The sequence below is a fragment of the Scleropages formosus genome, chromosome 8 (assembly GCF_900964775.1).
Source record: "Scleropages formosus chromosome 8, fSclFor1.1, whole genome shotgun sequence".
Taxonomy (NCBI): domain Eukaryota; kingdom Metazoa; phylum Chordata; class Actinopteri; order Osteoglossiformes; family Osteoglossidae; genus Scleropages; species Scleropages formosus.
Genome location: NC_041813.1, coordinates 6173011 through 6198658, shown reverse-complemented (window position 1 = coordinate 6198658; position 25648 = coordinate 6173011). Strand labels below are relative to the sequence as shown.

The 25648-nt window shown below is 43.5% G+C and overlaps 1 protein-coding gene and 1 long non-coding RNA gene across 3 annotated transcripts in view; one reads left to right on the top strand and one right to left on the bottom strand.

The window, feature by feature from the left end:
* The window catches only part of LOC108942757 (uncharacterized), a 44316-nt gene extending 23867 nt beyond the window's left edge, over nt 1–20449 (bottom strand). Inside the window, exons 1-2 of one of the 2 annotated variants that reach the window (XR_001966740.2) lie at nt 20184–20449; nt 19920–20051 (exon numbers count right to left, since the gene is read on the bottom strand). This is a non-coding gene — a long non-coding RNA (uncharacterized LOC108942757). The remainder of the gene's footprint in view (nt 1–19919; nt 20052–20183) is intronic. The other variant, XR_001966741.2, reaches the window with a different exon arrangement.
* Nucleotides 20450–20551: 102 nt separating this feature from the next.
* Nucleotides 20552–25648, top strand: part of eml4 (EMAP like 4) — a 53978-nt gene continuing 48881 nt past the window's right edge. Inside the window, exon 1 of the mRNA XM_018766239.2 lies at nt 20552–20890. Within this exon, the coding sequence (XP_018621755.1) occupies nt 20866–20890 (25 nt within the window). The 5' untranslated portion in view covers nt 20552–20865. The remainder of the gene's footprint in view (nt 20891–25648) is intronic.

Below are 25648 nucleotides of genomic sequence, written 5' to 3'. Positions count from 1 at the left end.
AATGAACCAAAAAGGCCAAACAAGACTCCTCGATGATCTCACACCATTCTCAACTCTCTCAGTAATATTGAAAATAAAGTTTCAATGAAAAATACATTTGAGCTTTATTGCATGCAGCTAAAGACAGAACTCCGAAGAACACTCATAGGATATGGTCATGTTCCATGTTCATGGTTGACCACTTTGGTGATATCCTACCCCTGGTATTGGGAGATGCTGCGCACTGAAGGAGTCTGAGGCGGTACCAGAGGAAACCGTGAGAAGACGGTGGGTTGTTCTGGGATTCTCTGGGAAGAGGTGATTGACAGGACTGGTGGGGCTGGGTTAGTTTGGCCGCCTCCACCCTGACAGAAAGAGCAGCATAACAGCTAGCAATCCACAGTACAAGGCTGTAAATCAGCCTCTTAAGCAGTCGGCAGCTGTCTGCACTGGCATTCCTTACCATCCACTGCCCCCCCACCTGGAGCACTTCAACCCTTACCCCCAACCCAATCCACCTCTGACCTAAGGCTAATGTGCTTTATTTATACGATCACCCCAAGAGAGAGAGGAGACACAATGACGGTGCAGCAAAACCTGCCCTTCCTCCCAGCCGGAGTAAACCTCCCAAGTAGTGAAACAAAGTGTACAGATCCTGACTCTCACCTCTAGCTCCTAAAGGAAAACAGTCACAGATAGTTCCACATTTTTTACAGTAGTGTCTTATAAGCAAACACCTTTGTAAGGAGACTGTCTCCAGTGAATCAACAACATCTGCTCAAATATACAAAGCGCAAGATACAATAAAGCCCCATGTCGCATTCACCTCCGTCCTCTTGTTCACTTCCCCAGTGTCAAGGCAAGGTGGTGACATCCTTTACTTGTATATTAACATTAAAACCAAATATAACACAACAATGAAGTAAGAGAAAAATAAGAAAACAGGAAATTAAATGTTACACAAATTACACAGCTTCTGCATGAAATAAAAACATATAGACAGGAGATTGATTTATGTGATGATCTGAGAATGTCAACTTTAGTATCCTGACATCTTAATTTTTATGGGTCACACTAGTTCCAAAGCAACATCTAAGGCTATGTGGGGTGATATCTTTACTAGTTAGGTGGATTATTTTAAATCTAGAACTAAAGAGAACATATTCCTTTTTGCTTTCTCTCCCTTCCTCCCTTAATTTTTTCCATCATCTGTCATTGATGGTAAATTCCATTTCTGTCTGTTCTTACTAAACTCTGTCATATCTTTCAGAGAGAGAATGAGAGAAAGGTCTGATGACTTGCAAAGATAAGTCCACTTTCATGGGGGGAAAAACAAAAAAAAAACCAAAAACAGAAGCATGAAAAATTTATAGTAAAAACAGGAAATCATCATGACTGTGCTGCTGAGCCAGTTCCTGAAGCCACTACTTTTCAATCTAAACTGAAGAAGCGTGTATGAGGTGGGCCAGAAAGGTAGTGAGAAGGATTTCAGGGAGTTGGCTATAGCCAAGACCCGTACATCTAGCCGGGCAGCTCCAGCTCCATGACTGCAAACATGGATTAACACCCCATTTACTTGGGTGTCCTCCGGCCGGGGGGGGGGGGGGGGGGGGGGGGGGGGGGGGTGAGATTTGAACATACAGTCTTTCATTCAGATCTTCACTAAGCCACTTCATCTTACTTCCACTCGCTCAGGAAAAAGTGAAATGGCACAATTCTACCGTGGGAAGTGATGGACTTTGGTGTGGCACTGGGAGAGGGGGTAGGGAGACAGTGTGTTTCTCAAATGCCACAGACTGCCCTGGAACTTACATAGCCCAGGGAAGCTGAAAATGTGGAGCTGCGGGGCTTCATCAGACTGTGGTGTCTGCTTACTATTCAGATAAACGACTGAGACAAGTGGTGTGGCACTTGTCTGGCTGAGATGCTGGTTTGTGCAGAACAGGGTCCATAAAGGTTGCTCTGTTGACACACTAGGGTCTGCAATACGTTTGCCATTTCTCTTAATTATCTTACATGAAGTAACACACAAGAAATATGCCATTGTATATTCATCTTCAGTTCCACATCCTTTTAACGTTGTGCCACATCAATCCTAGCATCTTATTTTATCTCTCAAAAATCTGAACAAGTGTGGTTCTGTTCATGAGTCTGTTTATTGTGCACAATCAGTGGAAAAACCAGCATGCCCCTTGTTAAGACACAGGAATGTGTGTGACGCTGAGAAGGATATGGTCACTGAGTGATGGAAGTCAGTTCCATACTGTAGAAAGTTGTCCCTCCCCTGTTGCAACAGCTTGTTTATTTTTGCTGAGGACCCTTGGAACCCTGAGACGATCCAGCTCTGTTGCCGTGGTGACAGCCAGAGGAATAACAGACATCTGCAGGAGCAGCAGTGGGGGTTCGTGGCATTCTGTCTCCAGGTCCCTGCCCTTGGGAAAGAGGGTAGTGAGACTAAGCAGAATGGCCAGAATGAAAGTAAGGGGGGGGTGGCTGAAGGTAAGAGAGAGCTAGAGGGACATGATGGGAGCAGAGGGGGTTCTGATACTATGACAAGGACTAAAAGAGGTAGAGTGGGAAGTGAAGAGGAAGGAAGGAAAAAGGGATGTAAACTGGAGATGTCTGGACAATGTAATGATAGTGGTTGGGCTGGGAGAATGAGGGATGCAGGCTGACTGGACAGTTGGAAGCACATCAGCAGTAAAAGGATGAGATGTGTTAACTTACAGAACACACAAAGAACATGGTGGTTTGCTTATCCTGCAGTAAGAACACTATGCAGGACATCACTGTGTTTTTCCTTCCGTGATATAATGCGAATGGTTCAACTTTTTCATAATACCTATGTCCAAATCTCAGTTCCTGCTGTAATCCACTTACTCTGAACTGCTGCAATAACATAACCCAGCCGTATAAATGGGTAAATAATTGTAAGTAGCTTAACATTGTAAGTCGCTTTGAAGAAAAGTGTCACCTAAATGAATAAATGTAAATAATTTAAACCACATAGGTACAGTAATCTCAAACTGTAAATGGCTTTTAATAAGTGTCACCTACTGTAAGTGAATTAATAATAATAATAATAATAATAATATTTTTTAAACTGACTGAAGCAAGATTTAATTTCTACAGACCACATTTAGCCCCACAGACACAGCTAAAAGCTAAAATCATTACCTAACTTTTCTGCACTGGCTAGGCCATTAATCCTCTATGGCTACAGTAGAGCTGTCATCACACAATCAGGAGCAACTTATGTGAATCACAAGTAAAAACGTACGTCTGTCTCAGATGACACTGAGTCACAGAGACTGAGCTACTTCAGCTGCTGAGCTTATTTGTTAGTCTATGGAGGCCTTTCCTCAACTTCCTAACCTTGAGGGAAGAAAAATCCCCATGCAGTCCACATGACCACCACAGACATAGGAAATTCCACCTTTAAATGAAGCTGTAGTGCCCCAGCCTGACCTACGTGGTTCAAATTGATTGAGCTACTTTAAAGTCATAACCTATGTCTTGTTACATGGTTTCACAATTCACCAACAATAATTGGTGCCATGATCTTGGCGGGATCTGCTGTGTAACACCGACAGTGTTCAGTCCCTTTATCTCTGTCTCTCACTCTCTGTGCAGTATAATCTGTATGGAGGAACAGTCAGGATTCCAGTGCAGCTCTGCCACTGTAATCTCTAGTGTATCCTGTTCTGGAATGTTTAATCGCTAATGCCTTGTTTAAAAGATGCATGCGCCTGAGCTTGCAGCTATGGCTGTGAATTTTCTAATATTACTTAGAAAAAATATGCCACCTCTGAAAGGCAACTCCTGCAGCCTAGGGTATCAGTTGTTGGAAGAGGACCCTGTCCAGCTCTATAAGATGGAAGTGTTGGAGGAAGGACCACATCATCGCTATGAAGGTGCTGGTCTCTAAAAAGAATCAACACAAATAACTCCAGCAGACAAAAAAACAATTTCCTATTTGTCATCGCTGCAAAATCAGAGTCTCAGCAGTGACACAAATTACCAGAGCACTTCAGAAAACAACCTAGAATGAAGTTAGTTTACACAAATGCAGGTGTGCATGTACACACACACACAGTTTTTTTTTTTTTTAAAAAAAAAAAAACAGCCAGTTGGGTGTACAAGAGCACATTTTAGCTGCGTAGAAAATCCTTAGAAATTACACCTATGCTTGTCTGAGTCATTCATGGATCTGTGATGCAGGCTTAAACCTGCCTTATGCTATCCATTTAGTCATAGGCCAGCTGATACAAGGCGTCTTACATTTTTACTTATGGAAAGCCTTCATGAATGAGTGCCTTTGACTCAACATTCTAATTACAGTCCGGAATTATTCCCATCATTATACATATTTTCATTGGTGCTGGCAAAGCAAGAGGTGCAGTTGGGTCAGTAGGAGATGTGAAACTGGGGGTGGAAGGTAATTTCATCTCTGCCCACTGCGGGCTTCAACACGGAACATCTGTCAAAGATATTCCTGAGCAATGTGGCGTGAAAGAGCAAAACTAAGGCACAATTATCATGTCAGGCACTGTAATCTACTGTAATCGAATCAGCGTGCGTTTCAACACCGGGCGAAAGGCAAACGTGCCAAGAAATAACCATTTGTTTGGGATCAAATCGATAATCCACCTGACATCAATTAAGGTCATTTGGTTTATCTAAACCGCGGGCTGAATTGGGTTTCACGGTGCCGCGTGCGGCCTCCTTTGAAGTGCATTCTCCCAGGAAGGTAGGTCTTGGTGAAGGCGTGAGGCCTGCTCAGGGAGCCTTTCCTGCCCCTGCTGAACTTCCCTGCTTCATCGTGCAGTATGCCTGAGAACGACAGGGGATTAAAAAACCACAGGAGCAGCTTCGAGCAGTTCCTCTCATGAGAGAAAATGACTCGTGGCTGTCGATGGAGGATGAAATACAGCATCTGAAAGCTTCTTAGAGTTTTTTTTTTTTCTTTTTTAAATGTTTTTACAAGCAGTTCAACAAAACTGTAATAAGATTCTTACACACTGACTATTGTAAAATCTGTCATTTATCCAGTTTGGAGTTCTGCTTGTGTGTTGGTGTGTGACACAGAGACAGGGGACAGTTGTAAGGGAGTAGAAAGCATTGGTGGACTCCTGGATGTTGCTAATGAGGAGAAAGCTGATGCTGCAAATGGTGCCCAAAACTTCCCCATGCGGAGCCAAATGTAATGACCCCTGTGTTCCAGAGTGTGGATGTTCTTGTGAACTGAAATTATGAGCACATCCATTTCTTTGCTGGCTTTTTTCATGACCACACGGTCTCCTTTTCACGATGGCAAACTGCAATGGCAGTGTCAGACTACAAAGACTATGCAGCATGGCAACCCTAAGGCCACACTACAGCAGTCCAGATAGACAAACAGAATGGTCTGCCCATTTTCTAAGCATTTCCATCTCCTTGCAGTACTGGAATTCATAACACAGAGGCATCCATTTTTGGCCAGTGAGAAAATAAAGAAGGTCACTGCCTTTTACCCCATCCTGGATACTCAGTCCCATAAGAACCAGTAACTTTCGACCTACAGCACAACAAGCATTGCTGCTTTCGGCCTCTCCCAGCCTGGCTGAAGAGTAGTGTTGTTTACAAATGGTAAAAATGTGTCTTCCAGTGTGCCCTGGCCGTTGCCCCAGCCTCCACCTCCCCTGCTTAATGTACTCCCATTAGCAGCCAAGATTAGGGGGGGAAGCAAACAAACCAAGCACTCTAATCTCTAATTCCTAAATGGAGATGAAGTGCCCCACAGGGACTGGAGGAACAAAGCTTTCACAGAGCCTTGGAGATGGAAGAGAGGAACAACCAGGAGGCCTGGGTTTGAACCTTTGTTCAAATACGGCTGACTCATTCCGAAGATGTCTACGTGCAGAGAAAGCGGTGTAGAGCTGGCATCCAAACAGTCTGGACTCCCTCATGGCACTTTGAGACCCGGTCTCTCGGAGCTAAGAGGTTCCTGCAGAGAGCTTCCTCAACTGGTTAGCCCAGCCCCAGGTTAAACTGCAGTACAGAAAATGATTTGCTTATGGGCCTTGAGCTGTATACACTGAGAATATATGGCAGATAGAGCTCCGTTTGATCCTAATGCAGGCCATGTGTAGAGCACACACTGCTGAAGTACTCGTAATGTAGCAGAAAATAACCAGTCGTGTGGGAAGGGCCTTGTGTGGAGGGGTGTGGTCATGGTGGTGGACAAGCCGAGATGGGGTAACGTGTCAGCATGGCAGGTATGCCAAGGGCTCTTGCTGCCCACCATGGCACAAGGTTTGCTTTGTATACCAGAGTCCAACTAGAACTGTCAAATCACCCAGATAACACAAACCTTTTAACTGCATTGGCTCCATTATCATGACATTTATTCTGTAAATCTTTGGTCATTAACACTGCAATGCCCTTTCTGTTTTACTCTAGAGGAGATGGAGAGGAAATTAAAAGGTTTAAAAATGTTGCATTTGGTACAGCCCTCGTCTCCGTGGGACACTTCAAGTGGGAACAGAAACGATTTAATATGGTTTTCCCTTAGCTCCCAGTGGCCACTCATTCTCCGGCATACTCAAGCTGCACTCATGTACAGTTGGAGCTCACTTGTTTCCTCTGGTGACAGACTGCTCAGCCTGAGGCAACCGCTCATTGTGTTCTCCAGTAGCAGCCGTAATGACGCCATGCAGGCTGTATTTATTTATGGCCTTGGAACACCAGCAAACATTCAAATTAGCATTTACTAACTGTGGAACAATGGGGGGGTAGGAACCTACAGAGCCCCCTCTAGACTCCTGCCCTCCCAGGAGAGTTTCCGTCTACACACAGGCTTACGCACAAACACACAAACACTAACGTACTCATACGCCAGACTACTTAATACGCATCCCTGGACATCGCACTGTAGTCCCAATGAGCTGTGCGACTACATGCAGTGCAGCAGTTACTGGTTTCCACTGTTTTTTTGCCCTCCACATGAAAGTTATAATTAGAATTCCTGAAGTGGGACTGATTCCTGGAGTCTGGGTTTGGACTGAATAAGCTCGAGGAGTCTGTATGCTTGCAACAAACTCAATATGTAATGCCCTTGTAAAATAGTGGTCTCCATCCTAATTATTGCACCGGTGGCCAATTAGAAACATCTTTTTTAACTAATCTATCTAAACAATCAAAGCTCAGCCTGCTTCTCCTATACTTTCTTTTACAAAAATGCAAGAGTGCACTAACACTCCGTCTAGTATTTAAATTTTATATTTATTTTTCATATTTTACATATTCATACTTCCACAAGCCACCCTCTGCAAAAAAAAAAAAAAAAAACTCCTCAGAACTCACTAAATTCTGATGGTCACAGTCATATGGGTTTTGTTGTTTTTTTTTTTTTTTTTTTTTTTTTTAGATGGATAGAGTTCTATAGATGATCACAACTTAAAATCAAGAGTAATTTGGGAAAAAAAAAAGAATTCAAATGGATTATGATGTTCTGTGACATCATAACAGAGTTTGCGGACAACTGAAGACTTGGACATGTGCTGTGCATGATTACTACCATGTGAAGTATGGACCCCAGCACACAAGGAGCACAGTCAGACATTGAGAGGAGGAATGAAACCGAATCCAGTAATACACTATGGGCACCTGGACAGCAAAATCAGTGTATTACCACTTTACTCATCCAGTCTGATGGTACTTCTTCGACTGTGATAATTACCCTGTATTTTGGCATGCTATTTTCTAATGATGAAAAGGACTTTGAAAAAAGTGGCATTGCTGTTAATGAGGGGCATAAAAATGTATCAACACTGAAGCTAATAGAGCTCTCATGGAGGAGTGAAGGTTAGAGGAGGGGCATTATTGGGAGGTTGGGGAGTGGACAGACTGACAGAGGAAAGCATAAGGAAACAAGTCAGACTAGGGGAAGGCTTTCATTCTTTTACCCAGATAGAGCTGTGGCATCATTCATCTTGCATGAAATCATGAGCAGCTGTGACAGAGACAGAACGGTTCATTTTATAGCATGTCTTCTGTTTGAACCCCTGGGCAAAGCCACAGGCCACACCCGTTTCATCTGCTTTCACCCGTCCGCAGCAGAAACCGGCATCCGCCACAAACACAACAGTTTAGAGACGGGGCCAATTATGCTCGCTTTTCAAGAAAATATGTTTATGAAAGAGTATGCTGGGGTTTTATTGTACTTAAAATACACTCTGTGCTTTGCAATTGTCTTTTAACACAAATGTCAACAGTCTACAGCAAAGAGCCTCAAAATGACAAGGACACAAAATGTTTGGCTTGGCTAGTTGTTTGTTTGTGCTTGGTCTTGTTTTATATATTTTAATTAATCTTTACAATGATTTATGTGTGCCATATTTAAATTATATGCACATTTTATAGCAATGGGGTTGGGTTGCTACTTTGGTATGCAACCGATTTTCTTTAAATTAGATGCAGCTCCTGAGGGTGTAGCGTGAAGCGTGAGGAGGAAATGGTCCATATCAACACACTGTCAGAAAGAGCGGGGGCGAGATCGCCAAGCCAGCTTGATTTATCACATTATCCTTGACATGCTCTATTTCAGCACTTTCCAAAGACTCAAACCTCCTGACCTTACCCAGACTATTAAAAATACAGCAACCAGTTTTGTGGAATAACTTTTCTTAGACAGTCTCTATGGCTCATGTTGTTATATTAACTAAGTATCCTTCACTAAAAGCTGCCAGTTGTTACCACCTTATTGTTACATATAGTCTTCCAATGCACAAAAACACATATTAAATGCATTATTCTGTTAAATGAATAAATGTAAATGTATTGATTGAAAAATAGTTTTGCAATTACATGCAGTTGCAGCCTTTGAAGTTTATGGTTTTCTGAATGTTACCATAACTGAGATTAATAAAGTTCCATGGGTTGTTCTTAACTCTTGCAGTGAATCTGACAACTGCTGACTGAATACATGCAGTAAACTGCTGACAAATTACTGCAAAAAGAAATGGTTAATTCATGCTATGTGTTTAGAGTTTAAGTTCATAATTAGTTGACAAAGGGATTCAGCATGCATAATAAATTACCAAAAAACTTACAATAACTACATATTTATATTATTATAGAGCTTTTCCAATACAGCTCATCTGTTCTTTTCATGACGGCAGTTTAACAGAGAAAATATCGTGACCCATAACCTCTCACATATTGCTTGCTAAGGTTGACTGAATAGGATTTTTAAAACTGCAACTCTCCAAATTTAGTGACGAGAGTGCTGAAGATACCCTTGTGATGTATGTTGGTGGGCATTTTCAGCCCTAAATCTGGAGCTGTGTCCTCTGTGACACTTTAGAAATCGTCTGAAGAGCTTCCACTTTTCTTTTGTTTTCCAAATGCACGATTGTTCCAAGACCAGTTCAACACACAGCATAGTTTCAGCAGAGGACGGCCCTTCGGTGTTCCAAAGTGGCGCAATCAGAAGAACACGGGGAATCAATCAAAGAAGGGAAAAGCATGTGACTTGATCACAGAAGGAACATCTTCTTTCAAAAACAAAATCAAACAAGACGACATATTGAAGATCTCTTCAGCTTAAATGGGCTGTATTTTTTGCCAATAAATCTCGTCATAGCTGGTATAAATTTTTTAAAGCGCCTATTTATATGTCAAGGCCTGACAGGCCCTAACTTTCTGCACATATGGTTATGCATTTTGTGAGGGCTCAGAAAGCAGAAGATGGACACCAGTGAGAATTCTTTGTCAGTCATTTGACCACAGTGTTTTTTTGTAATTCGATGCTGTAATTTGCATTATATAGTTTATTGCTTCCGCTAAGTTTCCACCATATGGCATATAAAACAATGAGACGACAATGGATGCAGTGAACGAGAGGGCAGATGAAAAACAACTGCTACATTGTCAACCGGACAGCTACTGCTTGTGCCTGAGACACAAAGCAACACTGACCAATCGCATACATGCACACACATGCATACATGCAGGCCTGGTCTATGGGCTCCAGCTGGGTAATAGACCAAAGCTAAGTGTAAGGTCTCTTGTGCCTTCTCCAACATCGCTGGAAAACATGACCTGAAAACTACACAGCAGTCTGGGCTATTTTGTGAAAGCTTGAGGGTGCATAATTAATGATGTCTTCTGCAGAACTCAATCCAGCCAATGGTGAGGTTCTCAGACAGCTGAAAAGGGAGAGAGTGCACAGCAGCCGTCGGCACCAGGCAGAACAAACTGAAGTGGTGCATTTGGCTCACTTCCGACCTGAACCGGGGCCCACTGGGGCACAAGACACATTTCAGCAGAAAAGATTTCAGTAGCAAATCTTCTATCCAACGTGCTCCTCTTGGCCTCTCCTCTGCTCTGTGCCACTGCTGAGCGCTCCACCCTCCCTCGTTTTAATTCACCCATGGGTCTCGAGGACCTCTCTGGTGTGTCCAGTCTTCCTCCTCTCTGTGCCTTCTGTTTCTGTTAGGGCTGTGATGTGATCTGGACAATGCTCAAGGTTGTCTCAAAGTCTGCCTGGTGACTTGATCTATGCCCTTTTAGTAAATCTACACTCTTGGTCTTTATTTAATAAGAAACCAGAGTAATTTTTTCATTTTTATTGCGTTTTACCCAGAGCTATTGCAGTTTGCAAATTTGACCTTGGAATTTACAGATCATGAATTTAATATATGTATTAAGCACCCTGCTCAAGGATATAACCTGTGATTAAATCCTAGTGCCTTTTAATTACTTGTAATTTCTCTATCCGTTTTCTGGCTGTTGCTCTTCTCAGACATTGCTGGTCACTGGGGCTAACAAAGCAAAGTGGGAATATTAGACTTCCTGTCGTTAACTCATCTATAAGTCCAAACAGTCTCTGGTCAGAACATCAGGGCCCAGCCAGGAGGGAGACCATTGGAGCTGCAGATTGATGCCACTGGACAGGGCAGCCGGATGAAGGAACTGATCCAGTCTGGCAAATGTTTATTGTATCTGCAAATCTGAGTGGATTGGGTTTCCCCGAAGGTCTTGGTGAACAAGGTGCAGCCAGATCCTCGTACCCGGAGCCAAGAGCTGTCAAAGCGGCTTACCAATCCAAAGAGAAGCTCTGTTTGTTTTCCCATGTATCCGTTTGACGGATTAGGGGAGAAAACACGATCAAATGAAGTGATATAGCCTTGTGTAATATTTCTGCACACAATTAGAAATGATTTTAAGATGGCTGTTTATGCTGAAACAGCCAAATAATTTGTGGATTTAAGTCTGACCCCCAACCCCCCACATTTGCCAGAACTTGGGTGGGTTATGTTATGATGAAGAAATTATACAGTAGTCCTTGTTCTATTACAGGGATCCTGATCAAAAGCAGGCACTCCACAGTGTGTTCAAACTGTTACACACACATATATTATGAGATATATCTCTCTCACATGCATATACATACACACAAACACGTTAATGATACTAATGCACAGGCACAATCACACACAAGCCCGCATGATGCTTCACTTTTGGCATTACTATTTACTTTCATTTACCATACTGTCATGCAAATAGTCATGTACTACAACTTATGGAAATTTTAATCTATCATGTTGTCACATATAATCTCATTTCCTGTACAGTCAATATTTATTGGCCCTCTCTTACACATTCGTTCATCATTCCTACAAACAATCTTTTTTCTACAATACATATGTCCATTTACATGACTTCAGATACACTTCCATTTACTCAAACAACTGTTTGATTCACAGTGCATACCCCTTTGCGCACTAACAAGATTCCAAATGAAAGCGAAATGTGAAAATTTGGTCCCGCTGAAGCCATGGTCCTGTCATGCTCAGCAATCTAAAGTGATGTACATTGTTGAAAGATATTCAACTTCTAGCTCTGAAGGTGAAAATGGAAAATGGATCCGTGTTTTTGTATAGCCCTGCTTTCCTGTTTACATTGAGGGCACTTTCCAAGGGCCTGTAGGCCGAGCTGGGACTTTGATCACAGGTCTGGGAGTGTGATCGCTCGTGTGGGCTTTGGACCCACTTCACACCCCCTCCTCCAAACCCCACAGACAGACTCACATACACACACGCACACCCCTCCCACTGCTGACCGGGTCACGTCTCTGTACACATTTAACCATTTCTCATTTCCTGTTGCTTGATCATGAAATACAGAGTGGAAAGAGAGGAGATGGAGGTGTTTGTCTACGTGTATTATTAGAGCAGGCTGAGTCCGGAGCAGGGGAGAGGTTTTTCCTCTTATTAATGAAGAAATCAGGATCCCTTGTACTTGTGAAGGCCTGACAATGGTTAACACAGTGCTCCACAATCTGCTGACCAAACATGAGAAAGCTAACTGGCAGCAGCTTTGAACAAATGAAGGATACCTGAAGATGCCTAGGTCACTTTTTCTGGCCGTCCTTTATTTAGTGTTTCACTGGGTTTGTCCAGAATGGAAGGCTGGGCCAAATCCCTGCAGGAAAAAAGATTCACTTCCACATCATGGCCCCCTGGGTCAACAAATCACGTCAGGCTACTATATCCAGTCACCTCACACTTTGAAAATTATTCACCTTGCGGTAATACTCATATCATTAAGATAAAGCTTTTGCTGTGCTCCCCAGAGTCTAAATTTAGGCTCTAAAAGCTGTTTAGGAATCTAGCTGTTGGTTCCACATAGGCTGTGTTATGTCATATTTCCTAGTGAGATTTTTTGTTGCCTTTTTTAAATAAAGGTCACATCTTTAACTTATAGACAGGCTCTGGCTCATTCATTTTCCCCATTCACCCAGCTGTCAGTGCAAATCCCTACCAAACCAGGATTTATAAAACACAGCTGCTAACAGTTAGGCAATAATTAGAAACCAAGACATGTTTGTTGTACAAATTTACATTTCCCAGATTAGCAGAAAATGTAAAAGGAATCTGGTCAGTAGTTTTTTATGCCCCTCAGGTTTGAGGATGATGTTAGGCTGGTGCTGTCATGAAGGCACTGTGGAGGAGCAGTTCAAACCCAATATAATGCTAAGGTAAACATGGAGATGAAGGAAGGTACTGGGGAGCTAGAGCTATCAGCAAAAGACAGGTCATCAGTGCGGGCTGGCAGTGGGTATGAGGACAGAGAGGGAACGTGAGGGGAAACGGAGTGGCAAGGGCATGTCAACACTCTGGGGAAATGAACACCAGGACAAATTCCAGAGCCCTGTCCTAGAAGACAGCTTGCTGCCATTGTTCCCTGAACTCTGTAGCACACCTTTGCCACCTCGTGGCTCAACACTGGAAATACATATCAGCACTTTTACTGTCCAGCTACAGGGTATGGATGAAGCAATGGAAACACCACATGGAGAAGGATTTTAAGTTTGAAGTAAATGAATCACAGTAAGAATGAAAGCTAGAAAGGTCAGTTGTGTTAGGCAGCATGTGGCAGATATAAAAGAGGTTTAACAATTAGTACTTTGACAAGAGTTTTCAAAGCAGCATGAGGCAATTAGCAAAGTTACAAGAGGCCAAAGAGTTGGTGCCTACGTAGCAGGTGCATCGGTCACAAAACTGCTAAATTATCTGGGAGAACAGCGTCAAGAATAATGACAGCATATGTCAAACATGGACAAAGGTCGCTGGCAAAGGAGAAGGGCGGTTGCAAGTCGAAGTTCGCCAACAAGAATAGATGGACGCTTCACAAGATATTTGCTCAACGAGGTCTCAAAATTTACTATAAAATTCAATCAAGAACCAAGTTTCAACAAAAACTGTACATTCTGAATTTCACAAAGCTGGAATTAATTGCAAAGCTGTGATTTAGGAACTGCTTGTATCCAAGGCCAACACACAAAGACACATAATCTAGTGTAAGGAGCTGAAAATGTGAACCCTTGAGCAATGGAAAAGGCATACAGACTGATGAGCCAGTTTTCACACTGTTTCTTTGTAACGTCTTAATGAGTTTAGATTTGGAGAGAGCCAAAGGATGTCTTCAACCCACATCATATTTTGCCAGCTCTGGAGGATCCATAATGACGTAGGCTGCCTTTGTGTGGGAGTCATTACATCAAAAGTTGTTTTGCATGGTCATATAACAGCCAGGGAATATGAGACCATTTTGTAGGGCCAAGTGCACCCTATGGTACAAACACTGCTTCCTCATGATGTTCCCATATTTCGGGATTATAATGCCCAATACACATCAGGATGGAGTCAAACACCTTCCATGGCCTCCCCAGTCACCAGATTTAAACATCATTTAACCTTATTGGAAGTTCTTGAACACAAGTGCAAAATACATTTCCACCTCCTTCATTCCTAAAAGAATTGGAGGATTTTCTTCTTGACGAATAGTACAATATCCCACTACACCCAATTCGGAACATGTATGACAGCATTCCAAGAAGGACTGGAGCTGTTCTGAAGGCAAAAGGTGACCCTACTCTTTATCAGGTCCTTGATATTAATATCATGTTAGGTGTTTCTGTTATTTTGTTCACTACCTGTAATACTCAATGGAAGAAAAACACTTTAGATGTGTTAAACACATTTGATTTACCATTTCTAATGTATTGTTCTCATCATTGAATATGTATGTATTTCAGTTTAAGTCTGCAGATACGCTTTTGAAAATAAAGAAGTCAAAGAATTCACCGGTTTGGGGCTGGAAGGGCTTGTTGTTACCCAGACTACTCCATCAACACTTTCTTGATGAGCCCCCTCCTTTATCGCTCTCAATCTCTTGCCTCGCTAATGCAGGCCTTTCAGCAAGTTTGCTTCACAGTACCACACTCTCAAACTGTTGTGGGGCCTGGAATAACATGCAGAGAAAGAGGAGCCCAGAAACTGAAGAGAAGGTTTCATGCAAACCCCAATTGTTTTTCCATAACCTTCTCTACAGTTTGACCAGACACACTCAAGAGTAGTGAGTGTGTTGGAAATTTCTAAGGTGACCAGGATTGGAGGCTGGGGTTGCTCTGTAGGAGGACTACATGTGAAGAATGGAGATAGGGCATCAGGTTAAATGCGACGAGAAAGATAACTGAGCAAATAAGCGGAACAAGTAGGCTGTGCAATGCTTTATTCTGTCTGCTAGCGTAAGCAGTAGGCAGAGAAATAAAGGTCTCAAAAGTCATTAGTGGGATTCCTTAACTGTGACTGTAAACCTACAGCTGGAAGGTTTACTATAATGGGGCTCTTGGAAAAACTATGTTCTTGTACTTCACTCACTACTGAATCTGTTACAGTTATCTTATATCTTCTGAAGCTACGTTTGCCTTAATGGTCATTACCGCTACTTAGAGAATTTACTAAATAAGCACATGTAAATGTAAATCTGAGCCAACTGTTGCGGAAACAGAATCCCTAAGCTAATCACCGTCTCAAGAAGCAGAGCACTAAAACCAACAAACTGTTCCTGAACCAGAGCACAGAAGTAAGCCGAAACTCCAGAAAGAGAACACAGCAGGTTCCATAATTATTTCTTCCGACAAGCAGAACTTCCAACGCTGCATCAATGGGCAGAACGAAGTTCAGTTGCTCTCTGTTCATGCTGTTGACTAATTATAGTGCATACTTCATGTTGACACACACAGTTGCCCCCAAAGTTAACCAAACAATAGTGAGCCACTTTGCTTGTTCGGAACAAGAGCATGCTTAAAGCAGTTAGCTGGCTTGGGGTCAGAAGAAAAACACTCTTTCCTTTGCCCACATTATAGGCCATTGTTGAAATGTCCAATTTCCTGCTTGAACTGATCATCCCCCCGCCACCTTTTCTACATCAAATTCCATTGGCAAACAAAGTGAATATCACATACTGTTCCTCCTATTTTTGTGGAAAAAGGTGTGTCATAAATGTACAAAATGCTGACTTCCATGGTTTCATTATTTGCTTACACTTTATACTTTTTACTCTCTACTTTTTTATTGTGGGAAGCTACTCAATACTTTGTAGAAAATTTCAAATAACCAGTGAAGACAAAGAATAAGAACTCTTATGAGAATAATACAGTGGCTCACTCAAATAGTGAGCGAGGATAATGGTAGACCTGGCAATCTACCTCCCATTGTTTCATCTTGGCATTTATTTTGGAGATGTAATTATGGTCCCAAGAGGAGGAGGTTGATATCTGTGTATGTATATATTTATTCTACCCTGTTTATATTGTAACATATTATGTATTGAGCTATTTGCAGTCAGCCTGATGTGTTGTGCTTTGCAAAGTGCCCATTATACCTGAGGACCAGCCAAGTGACAATGAACTGTGTAAGAGTTTCTCTACTGGCAGCTCTAGTAGAGCAAGAGTAACTGGGCCTTCAAATGCAGAACACTGTTGCACCAGCTGCTGATGGGCTTCATGATGACAAATTATAGTGGAGTAGGTTTGTTGGCCCAGGAAATCGATGTTCAAAGGAAGCCTACTGGGTTGGGAGGATGACGATTATAAAGAGAATTATGAAATTTAGAACGTTGGCTTAAAGGAAAAAAAAAATAGTCATTGAACTTTTGACCTTTATCCCCATTGACCAGCAGTAGAAACAGGATTTTCTGCACCAGTTGTTATATACACTGCATATATTCTTATCCACACACACACACACACACACACACTGTCCAAACCGCTTGTCCCATTTGGGGTCGCGGGGAGCCGGAGCCTAACCTGGCAACACAGGGTGTAGGGCTGGAGGGGACACACCCAGGACGGGATGCCAGTCCATCGCAAGGCACCCCAAGACCTACTGGAGAGCAGGACCCGGTCCAACCCACCGCACCCCCCCATTCTTATCTAATGTATTAAAATATTGAAGTCTGGGTGTTTCCTCTGATTCATTTCATTTATTAATATAGCATTTTTCTAATCTGTAATTTTTACTTTAGAAATACCACTTTATATCTACAGTGGATTTTGTTCCAGATGGCAGATCTGAATGTTCCTCAAGTCCCGTGTAAGATCTAAGCATAAAGTTGTTGCAACAGCAGTACTCAAATTCATCTGGGCTACTTCCGGTCTGAAACATCCATGTTACTACTGGCACAGTTTTTGTGACGGAAGGCTTGCAGTTCTAAAGTGACATTTAATAAGTGACTGCCATTGCAGTCTTTGTTGTTATAATGGAGGTATTAACTCAAGGTTACTGCCCTGCATAAGACGTTTAAAGCAAACATGTTTGTCTAGATTACATTTCATTTTCCATCTGATTTTTCCCTGGTTCATCATGCTTATTGATTTCGCATGTAAAATCCTTATTATGGCATGCAGAAATGTAGGCAAAACCCCAAATCCTAGGCTGACAGCCACAACCGAAGTATGAAGCACCTGGGGTGGCTGAAGAGCCCTTATGGGAAGCTCCTTTACAGAGGGATTTTGGGACTATGAAGAAAGAAAAACTGATGTGTTTTGAAAGAGAACGCTAAGAGCCTTTTCAGGTTTTGGTTCCACAATGCGATTTCTGTAGAGCAAATTACTACTAAAAGTTGGTTTTAGTCACCTTATTCATAGCATTAAAGCTGATGGGCCATTTCTACTTGTTAGTTTTCTAATTTGTGTTGGAAATTTTGTTATTATGAGCTAGAAAAGCAATGAAGTCCCCTAAGTGAGCCAATCATTGCTTCACACCTGTTTATTCCTTGGATCATGCACACCCCCAGTGCACCTATTTTTATCTAAGCTGAACTGTTAAAGACTAAACATGTTGAAATACTGTATCTTGACATACAGGTAGTCCCTGAAATACCACACTAAAATGGACTGAAAAAGTGGCCTTCAATTAGCAAGGTGACAACCCCAGACGAATGTATGGATGGGTGGTGTTTAAAACAAATGTATGGAGATACTACTTTTAAAGTTTTGAACACCACGATCAGTCCTTTACCTCTAGGACAGAAACTTAAAAAACAGCTACAGAAAAGGGCAGACACTTAAAAGCAGCCACATTGTCTGCTTGAAGAAAAAAAAAAAAAAAAAAAACAGTCCAATACACCATTTCCACACCCAAAAATAATTGATTTGTAGTAAGCCAAACTTTTCTGGCATTTGGTCCCAGCCAGAGGCGTTCCTGGCATCTTGGGAAACTAGCAAATATGACTGACACACCCAGCGTTGCACTTCTGCAGATAAATGGCAACTTACACTGTCCATAAAATAGAGCACTTGATGTGTCTCCAGTACCTTACTTGTTACATGAAAAGACTTTACTGGTCCTTGGGCTTCTGGGATTAAACCTGGCTATCCCTAGTTATAATTTCAATAATAAAAAAAGCAGTCGCTGCAATTGTAACCGCAGGCATTATTCCACCACTAGAGGGAGCCATCGCTCTAGCACGGTCCGAAAACAGCTTCTTCAACATACTGTATCGAAAAGAAGGGACAAAAACCCCCTGACATGTCATAATTGTTGAGGATACTTGCATTAAAATCGAAATTTATGAAAAACTAAAGGCTTATAATTTTCTTGTGAAATTAATAGTGCTGCTCTCCTACTAAAAGATCTTCGCAAAACAACACACACTGCCATCTAGTGCACATTTAATTAATTGCATCTATTTAGAGGCCTATGAAATGGGAACCTCAAGGGGTCCCCCCATTTCTGACTTTCAGAGATGACCAGAGACACTGATGATGCAGAGTTTTCAGCAAAAGTGTTGGGTAACTGTGGTGTTAAACACTACAGCTCCTGCAGGGCATGTGAAACAAGGCGGACCTAAACCCGTGATGACTCACTGCTCTCCGGCTTGAAGAAACACCACTAGCCTGTTGCCAAAACCGCAGGCTGTCTGTCCCCCTCTATGTCAGTGCTCTCAAGGGAAGAGAGGATGAAAGATTTCACTTGTCCTCCTGCATTCCCATTTCCATCCGTCAGAAGATTTGAACAAGAAATGGCTTTATAGTTTTCTTTTTTTTGGGGGGGGTTGGGAGGGGAGTGGAGTACTTAAGCCAGAAAGTGGGGTGATTTGGGCTACATTGTCCTCTGTTGGCAACACTGTTAATTCTTGCAGTCTCAATGTCCCGATCATGCCCTAAATGCATACCCTCGCTCTGTTAAGCGAAACAAAGTTGAGATGAGGTCTTTTTTCATCGTCAGCCTTGGCTGTAGAAGCAGGCCACTCTTTCAGTGGTCTGCGCAGGGCTTCACAATGATGTCCCTTAACTCGGGCAGATGCCGCAGGAGCAGGTCCTTTCCCAGGCGCCCACGTGGAGCGGAAATTAGTAACCTTACACCACAAATTCCCGAGCGTTTCCTCATACGCCTCTTGTTAGGGGAGTATTATTTTCACCTGATGTATCCGCTGACGAAAAAGTTGCTTTCACAATCACCACTGCTGCCTACTTCTTGCTACATGAATTTATCGTATCGTGAAACACTGGATTCGGAAAGGGATGGATACGGATGTGTGCGGAATAAATAATTTATACGCAATATAACTCGACCACTAGACTTACAGCAATACAGAGGACAACATTTTACACGTATCCATTTAGCTGATGCTTTTCCTCCAGAGCCACTAGCAACGTTAAGTCAGTTATAATTATTGACCCATTTATACAGCAGGGTAATTTTACTGGAGCAATTTTAAGGTAATTACCTTACTCAAGGGTACTGCACCTGGAGGTGGGGATTGAACCTGTGACCTCTGGACCAAGGCAGCAGCTCTAACCACTACACCACCACCAGCTGTCCATTTTTGTAGATTTATTTACCAGATCAGGGTATAGGGAATTCTTGGGGCCCTGGCTGGAGCAAAGCTTCTGGGCCTCATGATCCTCTTTCCATTGTATTAATTACAGAAATTATCATCACCAGTCACCGCACAAGACCAAATCTCGGGTTCTCTTCTTCTCGAGCTTTAAAAATTTCGCCATTTTTACCTCAGATTCAAATTTGTCAGTAAAACCACCGGTTGCGATAGTGAAATATATGTGTAATAATCACTGTGTGAAGAAGGAGAAATATGCACAGTACCGCTTCGCTGAGGATGAAACTAAAAACGCTGAGGCGTTCGGAAAGGAGCGTCACTCTCGAACCGCCTGAACCGGTTTTAGCGGGTGATCCTCTTCATTTTGCTCCTCCTCATAGTTTTTCTTTTTCTTCCACCTGCAACACAAAATTATCCATCTTACGGACGAGAAATGTGCAGAAATAAGCCCTGGTTTTGATTCAGTGCGATACAAGAATGCAAACTCTTAAATACTTGCTAATGGCTGGACCTGAAGTAATAATTCTTACCGGTGCACTATGACTGTCAGGACAATTGGAAAAGGAGACGGCAGGAGACCACTAATTTGCGCTCCGCCTCTAATAATATATTCCTACAGGTTTCGTCAGTTTATGTTTGTTTTAAAATATGATTTTATGTAGGTCATTTTCCGCTACTCTCTTGTAGCCTCTTTTATTGTAGCACGAGGACGGCCTGCGTCTAACATACTGCTGCTGCGTTGTACAGCGCGCGCTCTTCCCAGTTCCTTTCCCTCCACTTCGTTATCAGACATATTCGCGCCCCTCGGCCGGCGGGAAACGCGCGCGCCGAGCGCGGGCGGAGTCGGAAACGCGAAAGCCTCGCGCTCCTGCCCATGATCCCTCCCCTTTGTGGAGCTGCGCTCTCGTGGAACCGAGCGAGAGCGTGTGAGCGAGCTTGCCCGACGCGGCGCCGCGTAGCCCGGATACGGAGTTCACTGCGACTCGGCGGATCTCCCTCCCTCTCCCCTCCGCTCCTGGTGTAGCAGAGGCGGCCGACGGCGGCGACACGAGTCCGAGTGAAGAAGAGTTACGGTTGCCGCACGCAGAACGACCTTCTTCTCCACTCAATTTTCTGCGCGATTCCCGGACTAGTCTAGAGAGCTCGAAGCAGAGCGCGGCAGCGAGCCACACAGTTCGCCTCCCCGCGTCCGCTCGGATCTCCCCCTCAGAAATGGACGGGTTCGCCGGCAGCCTGGGTGAGTGAGTGAGCTCCGGCCGCTCGCTCCACGCTATTAATAGACGGACACTGGCCGGGTCCGCCACTTAGGTCACGGTGAACGTGTACAAACAAAAGTGGGGCTCGCTCGGGCGGTGTGTTTTCACACAGCGCGCGCACACACGTGACAGCGCCGTTTTCAACGAGGAAAGCGACATAATATTCTGTCCGCCACTCCACCGCGGTGTTGTGTAGGGGCACTGTGTCTGTAACCATTTTACCACGGTTAAGCGCAGTAAAAGATCCGGCGACACGCTCTATACGCAGCGTAACTGTCTGCTCCTTCGTGTCGTCCACGTTTTTTGCTTTAATAGGAGCAGAACGGCGCGGGTAAACGACAAACTAAGTAAACCGTGCCGAATACCTCGTCACGGTGTGTGTGTGTGTGTGTGTGTGTGTGTGTCGCTGTCATCCCGGGCTGCTCAGTCAGTGTTTCTGCGAAGACAAAGCGTCCGCGCTCCAGGCGGCGGACATCAAGGAGAGATGATTTATTGTTGTTTACAGATGGCGATGTGGCGCTCAGATAAACAGATGACCAGATAAGCGCTTAGATGTGATGTTATCATGGCATATTTTTTTTTTTTTGCCTCCTCCTGCTTCTGGATCGCTGCTGAAGTCCAGGCTGTTGTTTACTAACCCTTGTTTAGCTTTGTCCAAGGTGACCTGCAGGGAGAGAGATCATAATCGACTTTCTAATGACTGATCCATTTTTTATTCAGCAGGGTCGTCACTGCTGAAGCAGTTCAAAGTGTCTTGGTAAAGGGTATGAAGGAGTGGGATTCGAACTAACAGCCTTGAGATTGTAAGATGGGTCCTAAGTGCTTCCCGTTCCCTGTGCTTATGTTAAGATGTTCAGGTGAACATCACTCTGTGCAGTCCTTCAGTAATCCCAGCCTTGACAGCGCATGGTATGACATCCTAGAGGGCTTTGTGTGTTAAATACTGAGCAACCCAGCGCTGTGATTTTTTTTTTTTTTTTTTTTTTTTTTTTTTTTTTTTTACATGCGAATGGTGACCAGCTTGCTTTGGACCTGCAACTTCGCTCCGTGCACGTTTTACGACACGTTTCAAAGAGTCGTGTAAAGGATGTGTTGGTGCTGTAAGGAGTCTGAGGATGTGAAGACAATGAATGATGCTGAAGGGCTTGGGCGAGTTTGGGGGGTTACAACAGCTGTGACTTAATGGCGTAGCCTCAACTTAGCAGTTACCAGTGTACAAAAAGCTGTGATCAAAATGATCAGTGATCTTCTTTCTGGGATGATGATTTTGAAGTCATAATGGCAGAATAATAGGACAGAAGGTACTGCAATGTTTGGGGCTGTTGTCTTATACTCTGAAGGACCCTGCTTCAAATTCCATTCTCCATCTGGTTCCTTTGTTGAAGGTAATAACCCTGAATTGATACATTTATACTGCTTTATAGATTGGTAAATCATTGTAAAGCTGAAAAACTACATGTTTTCATGTAGCTGTCATATTATGTATCAGTTACCATGACTTCTGGAATCAGCGTTTGAAGTTGCGAAGTGTAGGAATCCGGGAGTTTTGCGTAATATTACGACAATGCCCCATCAGGACAGTTTTGGAGGCTAATATCACTCACACACACACACACACACACACACTCACACACTCACTCACTGGCTCAAGCCACTTGTCTTGAGCTGAGTTGTGGCGAACTGGAACCTAACCTGGCAACACAGGGCGTAAGGCTGGAGACGGAGGGGACACACCCAGGATGGGATGCCAGTCCATCGCAAGGCACCCCAAGCGGGACTCGAACCCCAGACCCACCAGAGAGCAGGACCCGGCCAAACCCGCCGCGCCACCGCTAATATCACAAATGAGTGTAATAAATTATAGATTGTGTGAAATACACTGAACATAAATCTTAAGCGAATTTCATATTACATTTTGTGCTTCGGTTGCTTCTATTTAAGATGCAGCTGCATTTAATTTTGAAGCACAAGACTATAATGTGTTGTTATGGTTTGTTAGAAGCAATATAGCAAGCTGTCAGAATTACACCAGACCCACTGCTAAAATAAAGAAACGTTGGTTTTGAAATAATCAAGTTAGAGAGCAGACAATTGTACGTATAAAAGACACAATAGCAACTCCAGCTGTAATGGTTGCTTTTTCTGGTGCATTGCTGCAAAGCTAGAACACTCCAACAGAGGGTGAAATTTATGCCCTACAAATCAATTCTGTATGATGTTGCAGGGTACAGCAAACCCAAACAGCATATTGTCACACACAGTCCAAGGGAGATGTTGCCCAAAATTTAGGAAGTACATTCTTAAGCAGCTAGTCAAAACAGGCACATGCTATCACTTTCTCCAAAATGTTCCAAAACTCCAGTAAATTGTGGAATGTTTAGTCAGTGTGTTTGGGAACGTGAGGATATGCCGCGTGAGGGTTAGATGACTAAAGATGGCTTCTTGCAGCAAATGGACTAATGGTCCGCTTGGCCCATTTACCGTACTCGTCCTCCTGCGGTCAGTCCGCACTTTCGGGTGATCAGGTGTGTAAGAGTCCTGGAGCTGGGTATTTGTTCAGCCTTGCTAGCAACCTCTGATCTCCCACCACCATAATCTTTAGTGATGCTGCCTTCCTATTCTGTATTCTGACCCTGACTGAGGAAGTGAGTAGACCCTGATGGAACTTGGGGTCCACAATACTGGACTGTGAGTGCAACAGATCCTCCAAATTGTGAGATGTCAGTGGTGAGCAGCGTATGCCAGATGTCTGAACTTCTGTGAAGTGATGTGAAGAGACCATTGTGTCCTTTTAGGACTATTTGGTGTGTATTTGCACGCGTTCTGTGGCAGTTACAATGTGTGTGTACGTAGCTGCTTACTGATATGTGCGTGCGTGAGCGTATGTATTTATGTGCACTTGTGCTCCATTTGTAGTACCTACACCTGATGGGAACTTTTTTCTGCAGCAGGAAAGAAGGACAAGTAGAGGATTGGGTTACAGAATTCCTTAACGGCAAAAAAAACAAAAAAAAAAAAACGGAGAAGACGAGCAGAAATCTGGAGCGTGTTGCACGTGCTCTTGAACGTTTCCAGATGCAGGAATGTAGCCCCATCCCCCCCACCCTAAAATTCCCCCCACCAACAATGTATTACATTTCAGTTGGAATGAAAAAAAGTTTCTTTTTAGGACCCAACTGCAGGCCAAAAGAATCTTTAGCCCTTCAGACTCCCAAAAAGAAGAGGACAGGGACACAGATTATGGGGAGTAACCACCTCGCTCTTGCATCTTACCACCAGCTGACATGCCTTTAGCTCCATAACCAGAGTAAATAAACATGCATCCAACTGCAGTTGTAGCAGAACAAGAGCAGTGTCACATTAGGCTGATCTGAAATAGGATTTGACACGTCTGATGATGGCTCATTATGCCCCGAGAGGCGTTCGTGCTTGTTAAGAATGGATGCAGGAGATGGAGTTCATGGTTCAATGAAGAGGTATTTGATGTACCTACAGCTTTGATGTATTTTGAGGGATGGGTTTTTAGTTAAGTAGATGTGTACAATAATGTGGGGTTTTTATCTGCTCTTGAGAAGGCAGGCTTGTAGATTTTGGGGAGATATTTAAGGCAGGAGGAAGCTAGTGGATTGTGTTTGGTAACTTGAACACTGGCCATTGTGGGTCAGCACCTTGGATTTCTGCTTCACTTCCACTTTTCTGTCTTCCTGATGTGCAGATTTGAGGCTTGTACATGTGGTGTTTCATTGAGACTTGCATTGTGTGTGTTCATGGTGTGCTGGGGAGGGACAGTGTTCATCAGCAATCTGTCATGCCTAATTTGTTTATAAATTGCGCTGTGTTTCCTCCAGAGGTCTCTGGTGGAAACAGGAAGTAAGGTGGCCGGGAACCCGTGGTGTCTGGTGTTGATTTACTGTTGTGGGCCTCAGGGGAGCTGCCAACCGCCACACGACCTCCTCCAGCCTAAAGCGCTTCAACACAAACTCATAAATGTAGATGTAGCCACACGCAGCAACACTGAACTTAATCTCCAGGCTTCAATGCAGGAAGCTTAAGCAGAGCTGAGCTTTTGACAGACTTTGTTTTGGTTGACTGAGCTTCTGCACTAAAGCAGTAGTGCAGAATCCTGAGTTTGTGAGAGATTCTGGCCTTCACTAACTTCACATTTCCATCCCACCCTGGACTTCTGTGAAGCCAGCAACAAAAACAAAACATATGATTAACTAAATAGAAAGAATATAGGGCTCTTAACCTTGTCAGAGTCCAGGATGTAAAAGGGGTGTCTCACTGCCAGAGTCTGGCATTGCAAAGGGTTAACAATGCCTTCTGGCCAGGGTCAAGGCTGCCCATCTCCAGCCTGTAACACACCCTTGGCTTTACACAGACCAGATGGCCATCTGGAACAAACCCCCCGGAAGGATGGACCCTCAAGAGGATCCCTTCATTAGAGATTCCCTTCATTAGGCTGCTGTTGTCTCCCTAGCAACTGGATCTGATGTAACCCTGCCCCAGAAGCTAGAACAGAGAAGGTCTTTTTAATGTGATGCTGATGTTTGATCTCTGCAGCTACCAAATAACTCTGTGGATGGAAGGGGTTCGACTAGAGGCTGGATTGGGGCATTGAGGGGGCTTGTAGGCTGCTGTCTGGATGCCTGCCTTCTTTCATAGGGGCTTTAATCAGGATTACTCAAGGGAACGGTGCTGTGTGTGGGGGCAGAGCAGTAATCATGTCTCACATGAGG